The 14748-nt window shown below is 45.0% G+C and overlaps 1 protein-coding gene across 2 annotated transcripts in view; it reads right to left on the bottom strand.

Annotated features, from left to right (window-relative positions):
* Positions 1-14748, bottom strand: part of NR2F6 (nuclear receptor subfamily 2 group F member 6) — a 125853-nt gene that overhangs the window by 48319 nt on the left and 62786 nt on the right. The window contains exon 2 of one of the 2 annotated variants that reach the window (XM_069767779.1): positions 3527-3621. In XM_069767779.1, coding sequence (XP_069623880.1) covers positions 3527-3621 — 95 coding nt within the window. Of the gene's footprint in view, positions 1-3499; positions 3622-14748 lie in introns of both variants that reach the window. The other variant, XM_069767778.1, reaches the window with a different exon arrangement.

Consider the following 14748-nt stretch of genomic DNA (forward strand, 5'->3'; position numbering starts at 1 on the left):
CCAGCCGAATGCAACATGTTGCATTTTTTTGTTGCGTCAAATATGCGCAGGCATGCGGATAAGTGCATCAAAACAACGCATTACTGTATTTGAGAACGCATGGGTACGCAAGGACATGCATAGGCATGCGTTCGATGCGCATGTGTACTTCAGACTGAGTATGTCCAGGTACCGATTGAGATACGCCAATTTTGTGTGTGGCTTGTGTCAAGGAAATTCGACTGGAAAAGCATACACAAATCCTCCTGGAAATATCGAACGCATGTGCATAAACAATGCAAACGAAGGCAAAAACGCATACAAACGCAGCTTTTTTTTATGGCGTCGTGCGCAAGATGATGCGGATAAAAAACGCAGCAGAAGCATGCGTTTAAATGCGTTTTGGCATGCAGATGATACGCTGCGCACTAATAAGCTAATGTGAAATTAGCCTAAGTAGTTCTGTACAGCCACATATGGGGTATTGCCACATTCAGTAGAAATTGTGGGATACATTTTGGTGCCATTTTTACCCACTTCTTGTGTGAAAATGTAAAATCTTTGGCTAAAACAAAATTTTGGTGATAAAAATATAGTTATTTTGTCTTCACTGCCCTATGGTATAAAATTCTGTGACACACTCGTGTCAATATGATCACTGCACCCCTAGGTGATTTCATTGAGATGTGTAGTTTGTAAAATGGGGGGGAGGGGTCTACTGTTCTGGCACCTCAGGGGCTCTCCCAGTGGGACATGGCACCTGCAAACCATAACCGTAAAATCTGGCGCTCCTTGCCTTCTGAGCTTTGCACTGTGCCTGAAAAATATTTCCTGATTTACATGTAGGGTATTGGCGCACTCAGAAAAAAATGGACATCAGTTTGTGGTAAAAAAAAAAAAAAAAAAGTACTATTAGCCCTTAGAAAAATTAAAAACTTGGGGCTAAAGCAACATTTTAGTGGTAGAAATGTAACTTATTCTTTCTTCACCGCTCAGTGGTATAAAATTCTGAGAGGCACATGTGGTTTTAATATGATCTCTGCACCCCTAGATGAATACATCGGGGAGTGCAGTTTGTAATAAGAGTTCACATATAGGGGGTTTCTGTTGTTCTGCCACCTCAGGGGCTCTGCCAATGTGACACCCTCAAACCATTCCAGCAAAATCTGAACTCCAATATGGCGCCTCTTCCCTTCTGAGCTTTGCACTGTGCTTCAAAAGTAGTATTCCCCCACATATGGGGTATCGGCATACTCAAGAAAAATTGCTCAACAAACTGTATGCTGCAATTACTCTTGTTTCCAAAATTTGGTGCTAAAATAACATTTTTGTGAGGAAAATGTGATATTATTTTCACGGCTCTACATTATAAGCTTCTGTGAAGAACTTGGGGGTTCAAAGTGTCCACCACACATCTACATAAGTTCCTTGTGGGGGTCTAGTTTCCAAAATGGGGTCACTTGTGGGGACATCAGGGGCTCTCCAAACGCGACAGTGCCCGATTTCAATTCCAGCCAATTTTGCGTTGAAAAAGTAAAACACTGTTCCTTCCCTTCCAAGCTCTCCCGTGCGCCCAAACAGGGGTTTACACCCACATATCGGAAAATAAAAAATTGGGGGCAAAAAGATTATTTCTCCTGTTACCCTTGGAAAAGTAAATTTTTGGCGAAAAAAAAGTTAAAATGTTAATTTAAAAAAAAAAAAAAAAAAACAATACAAAAATTCCTGTGAAGCACCAGAAGGGTTAATAAACTTCTTGAATGTGGTTTTGAGCACCTTGAGGGGTGCCGTTTTTAGAATGGTGTCACTTTTAAGTATTTTCTATCATATAGACCCCTCAAAGTGACTTCAAATGTGAGGTGGTGCCTAAAAACAATAAATAAAGTAAAAAAAAATGGTGTTGTAAAGCTAAGATGAGAAATCAACTTTTATTTCTTATAACTTCCTAACAAAAACAAATTTTGGTTCCAAAATTGTGCTGCTGGAAAGTATGCATGTGGGAAATGTTACTTATTTAGTATTTTGTGTGATATATCTCTGATTTAAGGGCATGAAAATTCAAAGTTGGAAAATTGTGAAATTTTCAAAATTTTTGCCAAATTTCTGTTCCCCCCCCCCCCCCCCCAAATAAACCCGTCATATCAAGGAAATGTTACCACTATCATGAAGTACAATAGGTCACGAGAAAACAATGTCAGAATCACCGGGATCCATATGAGCATTCCAGAGTTATAACCTCATAAAGGGACAGTGGTCAGAATTATAAAAATTGGCCCGGTCATTAACATGCAAACCACCCTTGGGGGTAAAGGGGTTAGTGATTCCACTTTTGGCACTATGCAGGGGTCTGCATAGGTTCTGATTAGTTTGCATCTCACACTCCCAACCACCTGGATATGCAAGGATTGGCAGAATAGGGAATTTTTATCCCCGACGGGGCACTTTTATCCTAGTTACAAAATGAAGGGGCAGGTAGGATGTCCCATCTCAGTTACATTTACTATATATGGGGTTTCCAGAAAAAGGAAAGTACAGCTGCTACATTTTAAGGGGAATAAAAGTTCTCCATTCTGCCAATCGCTGAAGGTCCCAGAAGTCTGAACCCTAATGGTCATCAGCAGACCCCCGGCTGTCATGGCAACCCATAGGCGCCTTCACAATCACATCACAGGCACAACAATGGTTGAGTGGAATGATGTACGCACCTGCCAGTGCCATCAGAGATTGACAGCGGCATTTAAACAGGTTAGTAGCAACAGCTGTAGATCCGTGCCACACTCCACCCATGGCTGTTAAGGCACATGATATCTGATGATTAAATCAGCTATCATGTGATGGGAAAGATGAGTGAGCTCGGCGTGTGAGCACCAAAGGCAAGGACACGACTTTTGATGTACAAATACGTCAAAGGTTGTCAATTGGTTGTCTGTGATTTTTTTTTATCTATAAACATCAATAATAGTGCTCCACAGGTTCAGGGCTGGCTCTCCACTACTGCTCCAGTCTTTGCTGACAGTCTGCAGCATTAACATCAGCACTACGCACATGTCACTGCACAGCCAATCAATGTAGACAGCAGTGAATAGCTGCAGCATTTCTGCATGCTGTAGACATGATACCAATGTTGTAGTGACTGGTGGGCTTGTTCCTTTCTGTCTGAAAGTCTATGGAGAAATATATGTAACCTCCTGATAGGTGTTGTTATAGCAAGATTACCATTGCAAGTCCCTTCATTGGTCAGTGATGTTAAATGTTATAGGTGATCTCAGTGTATATGTAAGATCAGAATTTAAAAACTCAATGAAGCCAGGTAATGTTTTCCCACAATGCAAGGATTTGAGGAATATGGCCTCCACCTATGTTGATTATCAAGCAATGCAACAAAGAATGTCATGACTAGATAGTGCAGCATATATGTTACATATGCTGTACTGTGAACAGTGTATGAACAGTGAATTTAAAGCATCAATGACTGGTACAAAAATAAAAGCCAATAAGAGTAAAATGTGGGATAAATAACCTTGAGTGAAGGCTGCAAATACAGTACCTTCCTTCCTCATGCCCACGCGGAAGCATTTCTTTAGACGACAGTACTGACATTGGTTGCGGTGATGTTGGTCTATTTGACAGTCACGATTTGACCTATAGACAAATAGAAAACGGATTAAAAGAAAAAAAAAACATGAAGCAGTTGGAATAATAGACCACTGACGTACAAAACCAATGTAGGTCCAGCACAATCAACAAGCCTAATCATAACAGAGAAATACTGACATGCATGTTCAATATGAAGATTTCTCACAGCTGTCGAGTGATAAATAAATTACTTTGTGGCTTATTAAAATTTCATACTGTAGTGCTTGCATAAAAATATTCCCATTCCCACTGTACATTGGGTCAGACATTTCTGGCACATAAGCACAGGAGCTCACCCGCACAAAACTCCGCATTCAAGAGAAGTCATTATTTAACCTCTTAATACAATTCCAAGTACGGTACTTAATGGGAGAACAGCATACTGCACTAAAGCCACATTCAGATGGACATATTGGACTGGCGTTTAACCGCCTACATAGCAACCATGTGATACTAAACCAAACAAACAGCACACCATAGAACCTGATGCATTAGAACCATGGAGGAGTCCGAATGTGGAGTTACACCAGATTAGAAACGTTTGTCTCAATGGTGGGTTCACATGCAGTGAAGTTCCGTTTACACAAGCTGACTGCTGCAGATCAGTAAATATACAGCGGTCATTTAACCCCTTCATGACCCAGCCTATTTTGACCTTAATGACCTGGCTGTTTTTTGTAATTCTGACCAGTGTCCCTGTATGAGGTAATAACTCGGGAACGCTTCAACGAATCCTAGCGGTTCCGTGATTGTTTTTTCGTGACATATTGGGCTTCATGTTAGTGGCAAATTTAGGTCAATAATTTTTGCGTTTATTTGTGAAAAAAAATGGAAATTTGGCTAAAATTTTGAAAATTTCACAATTTTCAAATGTTGAATTTTTATTCTGTTAAACGAGAGTTATGTGACACAAAATAGTTAATAAATAACATTTCCCACACGTCTACTTTACATCAGCACAATTTTGGAAACATTTTTTTTTGCTAGGAAGTTATAAGGGTTAAAATTTGACCAGCGATTTCTCATTTTTACAACGAAATTTACAAAACCATTTTTTTTAGGGACCACCTCACATTTGAAGTCAGTTTGAGGGGTCTATATCGCTAAAAATACCCAAAAGTGACACCATTCTAAAAACTGCACCCCTCAAGGTACTCAAAACCACATTCAAGAAGTTTATTAACCCTTCAGGTACTTCACAGCAGCAGAAGCAACATGGAAGGAAAAAATGAACATTTAACTTTTTAGTCACAAAAATGATGTTTTAGCAACAATTTTTTCATTTTCCCAAGGGCAAAAAGAGAAACTGGACACCAAAAGTTATTGTACAATTTGTCCTGAGTACGCCGATACCCCATATGTGGGGGAGAACCACTGTTTGGGCGCACAACAGGGCTCGGAAGGGAAGGAGCGACATTTGACTTTTTCAATGAAAAATTGGCTCCAATCTTTAGCGGACACCATGTCGCGTTTGGAGAGCCCCTGTGTGCCTCAACATTGGAGCTCCCCCATATGTGACCCCATTTTGGAAACTAGACCCCCCAAGGAACTTATCTAGATGCATAGTGAGCACTTTGAACCCCCAGGTGCTTCACAAATTGATCCGTAAAAATTAAAAAGTACTTTTTTTCACAGAAAATTTCTTTTAGCCTCAATTTGTTCATTTCCACATGGGCAACAGGATAAATTGGATCCTAAAATTTATTTGGCAATTTCTCCTAAGTACACTGATACCTCACATGTGGGGATAAACCACTGTTTGGGCACACGGCAGGGCTCGGAAGGGAAGGAGCGCCATTTGACTTTTTGAATGAAAAATTAGCTCCAATCGTTAGTGCAGCGCCCCAGAGACCTGGTCGATGCAGTAATGTCGCTCTGCCACTAGGGGGAGTGATGGTACATCTGATGGCACTAAAGAAGTTCACCTGACCAGGTATCACCAGCACACATTACACTTCACACTCCGGCCACTAGGGGGAGCAAAAGGTTTTATTTATTAGGCCACTCCTCACACTGGAAAAAATTGGGGTTGGATAGGAAGTTAGTCAAAAGCTGACTGGGTTTTGTTCAGGCAACATCCAGTGGCAGGGGGTGTTGCGGGGAAGATTCAGGGGGGTCCCTGTCAGGCGTGGGAACCTGGCAGGCACCTAGCGACAAGGCAGAACATTACGGAACGGCGCCTGCACTAACTTGCGGCGGTATCCTAAGAAAGGACACGAAGCGAAGGATATTGTGGACAGTGAGAAACTAGATCAAGCACAAAGGAGAGCCAGTAGGAGTCGTGCCCGGAGAACGGCAACATCCTACTGAGGCGCATAGCCGGTGCCCGGAACACCGAGGAAGGAACTGACTTTATGCCTTACTTCAAATACCGCAGGACAGTTAATTATAGGTTGGCTGTCTACCTTACATCACCTAAGCAGACATAGGGGGCAACGCGTGGAGAGGGGCGTCTCTAGGGTCCCGGAAGAGCTCCGAGCTTACCCGTCAAACGGGTGCGTCCTAGCCATAACAAACCTGGGGGACGGAGAATAGAAAGAACTAGAAAGAACTGGAACGAACGAGAATAGAAGTTATGAGGACTATCCCGAATTCTCAGCAGAGAAGCACTACAACACACAGGCACTAGCGGTAGGCAACGATTTCCACCTGCAAAGGGAACTCTGGATGTGCCTTTGGACCGTCCGGTCTCAGACAGCCCTGTTAACTGTGCTCTGGATTGAGGATCCTGAAGTCACCAGTAAAGAGGTAAAGAGACTGCAACCCTGTGTCCTCGTTATTGTCTGCACCTCACACCATCGCCACCTACACTACTGGGAAGCCCTGGGGACTCACTTCACCTGTGGGAAGGTATACCATCTAGCTGCCATCACATCCCCCCAGTGGACCCCAAGCAGCGTCGGTCACCCTGACCGAATACCACAGGTGGCATCACAAAACCTTGACAGACTTGTATCACCTTTCATTGGACGCCCCTTAGCAGGGTCACGGACCGGGTCCAGCCACCGTGACATCCCCAGAACTGAGCCAGCAGAGGACCGGTACCGAGTAACCCGCGGCCCTGCGTCTGGGGGCGCTCCATTAGCGGACACCATATCGCGTTTGGAGAGCCCCTGTGTGCCTAAACATTGGAGCTTCCCCACATGTGACCCCATTTTGGAAACTAGACCTCCCAAGGAACTAATCTAGATGTGCGGTGACCACTTTAAACCCTCAAGTGCTTCACAGAAGTTTATAACGCAGAGCCGTGAAAATAAAAAAACATTTTTCTTTCCTCAAAAATTATGATTTGACCCACAATTTTTTTATTTTCACAAGAGTAACAGGAGAAATTGGACCCGAAAAGTTGTTGTCCAGTTTGTCCTGAGTACGCTGATACCCCATATGTGGGGGGGAACCACTGTTTGGGCACACGTCGGGGCTCAGAAGGGAAGTAGTGACTTTTGAAATGCAGACTTTGATGGAATGGTCTGCGGGCGTCACGTTGCGTTTGCAGAGCCCCTGGTGTGCCTAAACCGTTGAAACCCCCCACAAGTGACCCCACTTTGGAAACTAGACCCCCCAAGGAACTTATCTAGTTACGTGGTGAGCACTTTGAACCCCCAAGTGCTTCACAGAAGTTTACAACGCAGAGCCGTGAAAATAAAAAATCATTTTTCTTTCCTCAAAAATGATGTTTTAGCAAGCATTTTTTAATTTTACAAAGGTAACAGGAGAAATTGGACCCCAATAATTGTTGCCCAGTTTGTCCTGAGTATGCTGGTACCCCATATGTGGGGGTAAACCACTGTTTGGGCGCACATCGGGGCTCGGAAGGGAGGGATCACCATTTGACTTTTTGAATGCAAGATTGACTGGAATCAATGGTGGCGCCATGTTGCGCTTGGAGACCCCTGATGTGCCTAAACAGTGGAAACCCCTCAATTCTAAAGGCCCCTTCACATTAAGCGACGCTGCAGCGATACCGACAACGATCCGGATCGCTGCAGCGTCGCTGTTTGGTCGCTGGAGAGCTGTCACACAGACCGCTCTCCAGCGACCAACGATGCCGGTAACCAGGGTAAACATCGGGTAACTAAGCGCAGGGCCGCGCTTAGTAACCCGATGTTTACCCTGGATACCATGCTAAAAGTAAAAAAAAACAAACACTACATACTTACCTAACGCTGTCTGTCCTCCAGCGCTGCGCTCTGCTTCTCTGCTCTCCTCCTGTACTGTCTGTGAGCCGGAAAGCAGAGCGGTGACGTCACCGCTCTGCTTTCCGGCTCACAGACAGTACAGGAGGAGAGCAGAGCACAGCGCTGGAGGACAGACAGCGGTAGGTAAGTATCTAGTGTTTGTTTTTTTTTACTTTTAGCATGGTATCCAGGGTAAACATCGGGTTACTAAGCGCGGCCCTGCGCTTAGTTACCCGATGTTTACCCTGGTTACCAGTGAAGACATCGCTGGATCGGTGTCACACACGCCGATCCAGCGATGTCTCCAGGGAGTCCAGCGACGAAATAAAGTTCTGGACTTTATTCAGCGACCAACGATCTCCCAGCAGAGGCCTGATCGTTGGTCGCTGTCACACATAACGATTTCATTAACGATATCGTTGCTACGTCACAAATAGCAACGATATCGTTAACAATATCGTTATGTGTGAAGGTACCTTAACTCCAACACTAATCCCAACACACCCCTAACCACAACCCTAACCCCAACCCTTACCCTAATCCCAACCCTAACCCCAACACACCCCTAACCCTAACCACAGCCTAATCTTAACCATATTTCCAATCCTAGCCCTAATTCCAACCCTAAGGCTATGTTTCCACGTTGCGGATTCGTGTGAGATTTTTCCGCACCATTTTGGAAAAATCCGCAGGTAAAAGGCACTGCGTTTTACCTACGGATTTACCACGGATTTCCAGTGTTTTTTGTGCGGATTTCACCTGCGGATTCCTATTGAGGAACAGGTGTAAAACATGCTGCGGAAAATACAACACAGCCTTTCCGCGCGGTATTTTCCACACGATGAGCACAGCGGATTTGGTTTTCCATAGGTTTACATGGTACTGTAAACCTGATGAAAATCTGCTATGAATCCGCAGCGGCAAATCCGCTGCGGATCCACAGCCAAATCCGCACCATGTGCACATAGCGTAATTCTAACCCTAACCCTAGTTCTAACCCTAATTCTAGCCGTAACCCTAACCCTAAGGCCAGGTTCACACTACGCTAGCAGCAGCCCGTTCAGCACATACGCTAACGGGCTGCTGCTAGCGCAAGTGCTGCTAGCGCAAGTGCATCTGCTAGATCTATCTGCACTAGCAGTGACGGACCCGGAAACGCTGCAGCCTGACTCTCTGAGTCCGTCACTCAATGACAGCACATCCCTAGTGCACGCCCATTGTAGGCGTGCGCTAGCGATGCATCCGACATTGCTGTCAATGGCGGCCGTAACGGACTGCGTTACACCACGTTTATGCCGCAGTGTAACGTAGTCCATCTAATAGACTGCCTAGACGCAGTGTGAACCAACCCTAACCCTAATGGGCAAAAATAAAAAATATATATATTTTCTTTATTTTATTATTGTCCCTACCTATGGGGGTGATAAAGGGGGGGTTTATTTATAATTTTTTTTTATTTTGATCGCTGTGATAGAAACTATCACAGCGATCAAAATGTACCTGTAACGAATCTGCCGGCCGGCCGATTCGGCAGGCGCACTGCGCATGCGCCCGTCATTTTGGAAGATGGCGGCGCCCATGGAACAGACGGACGGACACCGGGAGGGACACAGGAGGTCGGTAAGTATGAGGGGGGGTGGGGGGTGGATCGGACTGCGGGGGGAGCCGACAGGAAGGAAGCGGAGGACACTAGATGACAGGACTGAGGACGGAGGGATGGAGATCGTTGGCGGTGGTCAGATCACGATCTCCAGCCATAGCTGATGCTATTGCAGCGTCGGCCATGGCTGGATTGTAATATTTCACCAATTTTCATTGGTGAAATATTACTATCACTCTGATTGAAAGTGAAAGTGAGACGTCACTTTCAACAGTCAATCAGGGCGATTGTAGCCATGGGGGGGGGGAGGGTTGGGGGGGCAAGCCACCCCCCATGGGCTCAAGTACAACTCCCCCTGTTCCTGCAGGCCGGGTGAAATTACAGTTAACCCTTTCACCCGGACTGCAGGAGCGCAATCCGACCATGACGCATATGCTGCGCCACAGGTCGGATTGGCACAGGTTTTCATGCCGCATACGGTGCGTCAAAGGTCAGGACGGGGTTAATAGTCCGTTTACAGAGGCACACTGCTTTTCAAATATGCACTGAGTGATCTGTAATAGATCGCTCAGTGCACATACACTGCCATTGTTCTCGGCAGCACAAATTCCATTTCCACAGGCCAATGGTGCTGCCGAGAACGTTGATCTTTTGTACAAACCAAAAGATAATTTCACCCAATGAATGAGCGTTTGATCAACTGTGGGATGATCTTCAGCCTTCTAAGAACACTCATTCACCATAATCTTGCAGTGTACATGGGCCTTTAAGAATAACCATAATATACACATCCCTTATATTAACCCCTTCATGCCGCGGCCCTTTTTCATTTTTGTGTTTTCGTTTTTCGCTCCCCTCCTTCCCAGAGCCGTAACTTTTTTATTTTTCCGTCAATATGGCCATGTGAGGGCTTGTTTTTTGCGTGCCGAGCTGACGTTTTTAATGATACCACATTTGTGCAGATATGTTCTTTTGATCGCCCGTTATTGCATTTGAATGCAATGTCGCGGCGACCAAAAAAAACGTAATTCTGGTGTTTCAAATTTTTTTCTCGCTACGCTGTTTAGCGATCAGGTTAATGCTTTTTTTTTACTGATAGATCGAGCGATTCTGAACGCGGCGATACCAAATATGTGTAGGTTTGATTTTTTTTATTTATTATATTTTGCATGGGGCAAAATGGGGGTTATTTAAACGTTCATATTTTTTTATTTTTTTTTTCATATTTTTAAAAACATTTTTTTTTTTACTTTTGCCATGCCTCAATAGCCTCCATGGGAGGCTAGAAGCTGGCACCACTCGATCGGCTCAGCTACATAGCAGCGAACATCAGATCGCTGCTATGTAGCTGAATTGCAGGTGTGCTATGAGCACCGACCACAGGGGGGCGCTCACAGCAGGCTGGCATCAGTAACCATAGAGGTCTCAAGGACCTCTATGGTTACCATCCTGAGGCATCGCCGACCCCCGATCATGTGACGGGGGTTGGCGATGCGCTTCTTTTCCGGCCGCGCGATGGTTAAATGCCGCTGTCAGCGTTTGACAGCGGCATTTAACAGGTTAATAGCGGTGGGGGAATCGCGATTTCACCCGCCGCTATTGCGCGCACATGTCAGCTGTACAAAACAGCTGACATGTCTCGACTTTGATGTGGGCTCAACGCCGGAGCCCACATCAAAGGGGGAGACACGAAATGAGCAGTACATGTACTGCGCACATGTTCACCAATATATGCAATGTTGGAAAGTCATATATGTGAAAAAGATGTGCCCCCTATAAGAAGACTTGAGGCCACAGAGTGAGTCAGAGAAGACCCTCCCAATGGTTTAACAGACCAACCGAAATGCAGAAAGTGGCCATCTGAAACCTCTAGCAGTCTAGTGTATGGCAACCATTAGCATCACCCTAACAAGTTTATGAGACTAACTCAGTGAATAAAATAAAGGTCCACGGTGCCCCTGTCAAGTGGATTAAAACACAACCTCAGGAGAAAAAAGAAAAATAGTAAATATGAGACTTAAGATGCTAGTGCAATGACATTAAATCTGGCAGAGAATCGTTGAGAGGAACTGGGCTTTTACATAAGACAGAAAAAAAATAAATTAACAGTATTCTTTGGCCATGTTGAGTTATCTGGTCTGGTGAGAAAATTAAATCAAATACCAGTTTTTGTCATTTTGATTTCTTGTATAGTAAACAAATACAATTACTAACAGCTTTTTATATAAAACACTGTAAGAAGAGGAAAGGTTTTAGACCATAGTGATCACACATTCTAACTCCTCTACCTTCTTGCCACTCATATTGGATATGGTGATATTTAGCATCAGCATTGCTTATGAGGTGCAAGATGGGGTTAATCCATTCTTCCATGTGGGTAAAGGTAAATAGACTGGTGGAAGGGAAGAAGTGCAGAGGTGTGTTAAATAAACACTGCAAAGGTCAAGAGTACCGTCACACAGTGGCATTTTGATCGCTACGACGGCACGATTTGTGACGTTCGAGCGATATATCCGTGACGTTCCAGCGATCTCGCTGTGTCTGACACGCTCCTGCGATCAGGGACCCCGCTGAGAATCGTACGTCGTAGCAGATCGTTTGAAACTTTCTTTCGTCGTCTAGTGTCCCGCTGTGGCGGCATGATCGCATGGTGTAACAAAGGTGTGCACGATATTGTATACGATGTGCGCATAGTAACCAACGGCTTCTACATCGCACATACGTCATTAAATTATCGCTCCAGCGTCGTACATTGCAAAGTGTGACAGCAGTCTACGACGCTGGAGCGATATTGTTAAGACGCTGGAGCGTCACGAATCGTGCCGTCGTAGCGATCAAAATGCCACTGTGTGACGGTACCCTAAAGGTACCTTCACACTCAGCGACGCTGCAGCGATACCGACAACGATGGCGATCGCTGCAGCGTCGCTGTTTGGTCGCTGGAGAGCTGTCACACAGACAGCTCTCCAGCGACCAACGATGACGGTAACCAGGGTAAACATCGGGTTACTAAGCGCAGGGCCGCGCTTAGTAACCCGATGTTTACCCTGGTTACCATCGTAAAAGTAAAAAAAACAAACACTACATACTTACCTTTCACTGTCTGTCCCCGGCGCTCCGCTTCTCTGGTCTGGCTGTGAGCACAGCGGCCGGAAAGCAGAGCGGTGACGTCACCGCTGTGCTTTCCGGCTGGCCGGCGTTCACAGCCAGTGCAGAGAAGCACAGCGCCGGGGACAGACAGCGGAATGTAAGTATGTAGTGTTTGTTTTTTTTAACTTTTACGCTGGTAACCAGGGTAAACATCGGGTTACTAAGCGCGGCCCTGCGCTTAGTAACCTGATGTTTACCCTGGTTACCAATGAAGACATCGCTGAATCGGCGTCACACACGCCGATTCAGCGATGTCTGCAGGGAGTCCAGCGACAAAATAAAGTGGTGGACTTTCTGCAGCGACCAACGACATCACAGCAGGATCCTGATCGCTGCTGCGTGTCAAACTGAACGATATCTCTAGCCAGGACGCTGCAATGTCACGGATCGCTAGCGATATCGTTCAGTGTGACGGTACATTAATACTACTGCTAGGCCAGGCCTACACAGAGATTGCGCAGATAACTCTGGACAAAGGGGTATTTTGTGAGAGAAAGATACTGCTCCCTTGCATGATAGCAATTTCCAGGGAGCATGACTACTACTGCATAGAAACAAATCCCCTCCAAAATGTATCATTCCTATCATTTGGAGATTGTTTTTAGTGACACATTATACAGATGATAATGGTAAACTTAGGTTGATATTTTTATAAACACAAAACATCAGAAGTGTTAGAACATTATTTTTTTTTTTTTTTACAAATTATTAAATATTGAAACTTTGAATTATTATCTCTTTAATCCAGATGGAGATACCACACAAAAACAATAGTAAGTAACATTTCCCACATGTCTGCTTTACATCAGCACCATTTGGAAAATGTTGTTATATTTTGTTTCCATTTTAAAATGGTTTAGAAATGCAGCTATAATTTTTCTTTTTTTTTAAATTTACAAAACTTCTTTATTCAGGGACCTATCCAGAGTTGAAATGACTGAGGGTCCCCATATTGGAAAACCCCAAATGTGATACCATTTTAAAAATAGCACCCCTCAATGTATTCAAAACTGCTTTCATGTAGTTTATTAACCCTTCAGGTAATTTTCAGGAATTAATGCAATGACAGGAATGAAAAGAAAAGTATTTTTACCACCTAAATGTTTCTAACTTCTTAGCAGGCCGCTATAGCTGGAAGATCTTAAAGGTACCGTTACACTAAACGACTTACCAACGATCACGACCAGCAATATGACCTGGCCATGATCGTTGGTAAGTCGTTGTGTGGTCGCTGGGGAGCTGTCACACAGACAGCTCTCTCCAGCGACCAACAATCCGGGGAACGACTTCGGCAATAGGGTTGAGCGACTTTTACTATTTTAGGGTCGAGTCAGGTTTCGCGAAACCCGACTATCTCTAAAGTCGAGTGAAATCGTCTCTCTCTCTCTCTCCCCCCTCCGTCCCTGAACAGAAAAGCTGGTATTACACATTTCAAATCGCTACAGCGCACAAGCGACAAGATGACGATAGGCGTCCACGCCCCTAAGACCTATGTCATCACTCTGCCCACGCTCCTTCATTGGCTGAAAAAATGGCGCCAAGCGCGTCATACGAAACGCGACTTTGGCGCGAAAGTCGCGTACCGCATGGCTGACCCCACACAGGGATCGGGTCGGGTTTCATGAAACCCGACTTTGCCAAAGGTCGGCGACTTTTGAAAATGAACGATCCGTTTCGCTCAACCCTAGTCTTCAACGATGCCGAAGTCCCCGGGTAACCAGGATAAACATTGGGTTACTAAGTGCAGGGCCGCGCTTAGTAACCCGATGTTTACCCTGGTTACCATTGTAAAAGTAAAAAGAAAAAAAAAAAAACCCTACATACTTACATTCTGATGTGTCACGTCCCCCGCCGTCAGCTTCCCGCACTGACTGTGTCAGCAGCGCCAGCCGTAAAGCAGAGCCAGAGCACAGCGGTGACGTCACTGCTGTGCTCTGCTTTCTGGCCGGCGCTCACAGTCAGTGCAGGGAAGCTGACGCTGGGGGACATGACAGACATCAGAATGTAAGTATGTACTGTTTCTTTGTTTTTTTTTTAACTTTTACAATGGTAACCAGGGTAAATATCGGGTTACTATGCACGGCCCTGCGCTTAGTAACCCGATATTTACCCTGGTTACAAGTGAACACATCGCTGGATCGGTGTCACACATGCCGATCCAGCGACGACAGCGGGTGATCAGCGACCAAAAAAAGGTCCTGATCA

Source organism: Ranitomeya imitator, chromosome 1 (assembly GCF_032444005.1).
Source record: "Ranitomeya imitator isolate aRanImi1 chromosome 1, aRanImi1.pri, whole genome shotgun sequence".
In the NCBI taxonomy this organism is placed as follows: Eukaryota; Metazoa; Chordata; class Amphibia; order Anura; family Dendrobatidae; genus Ranitomeya; species Ranitomeya imitator.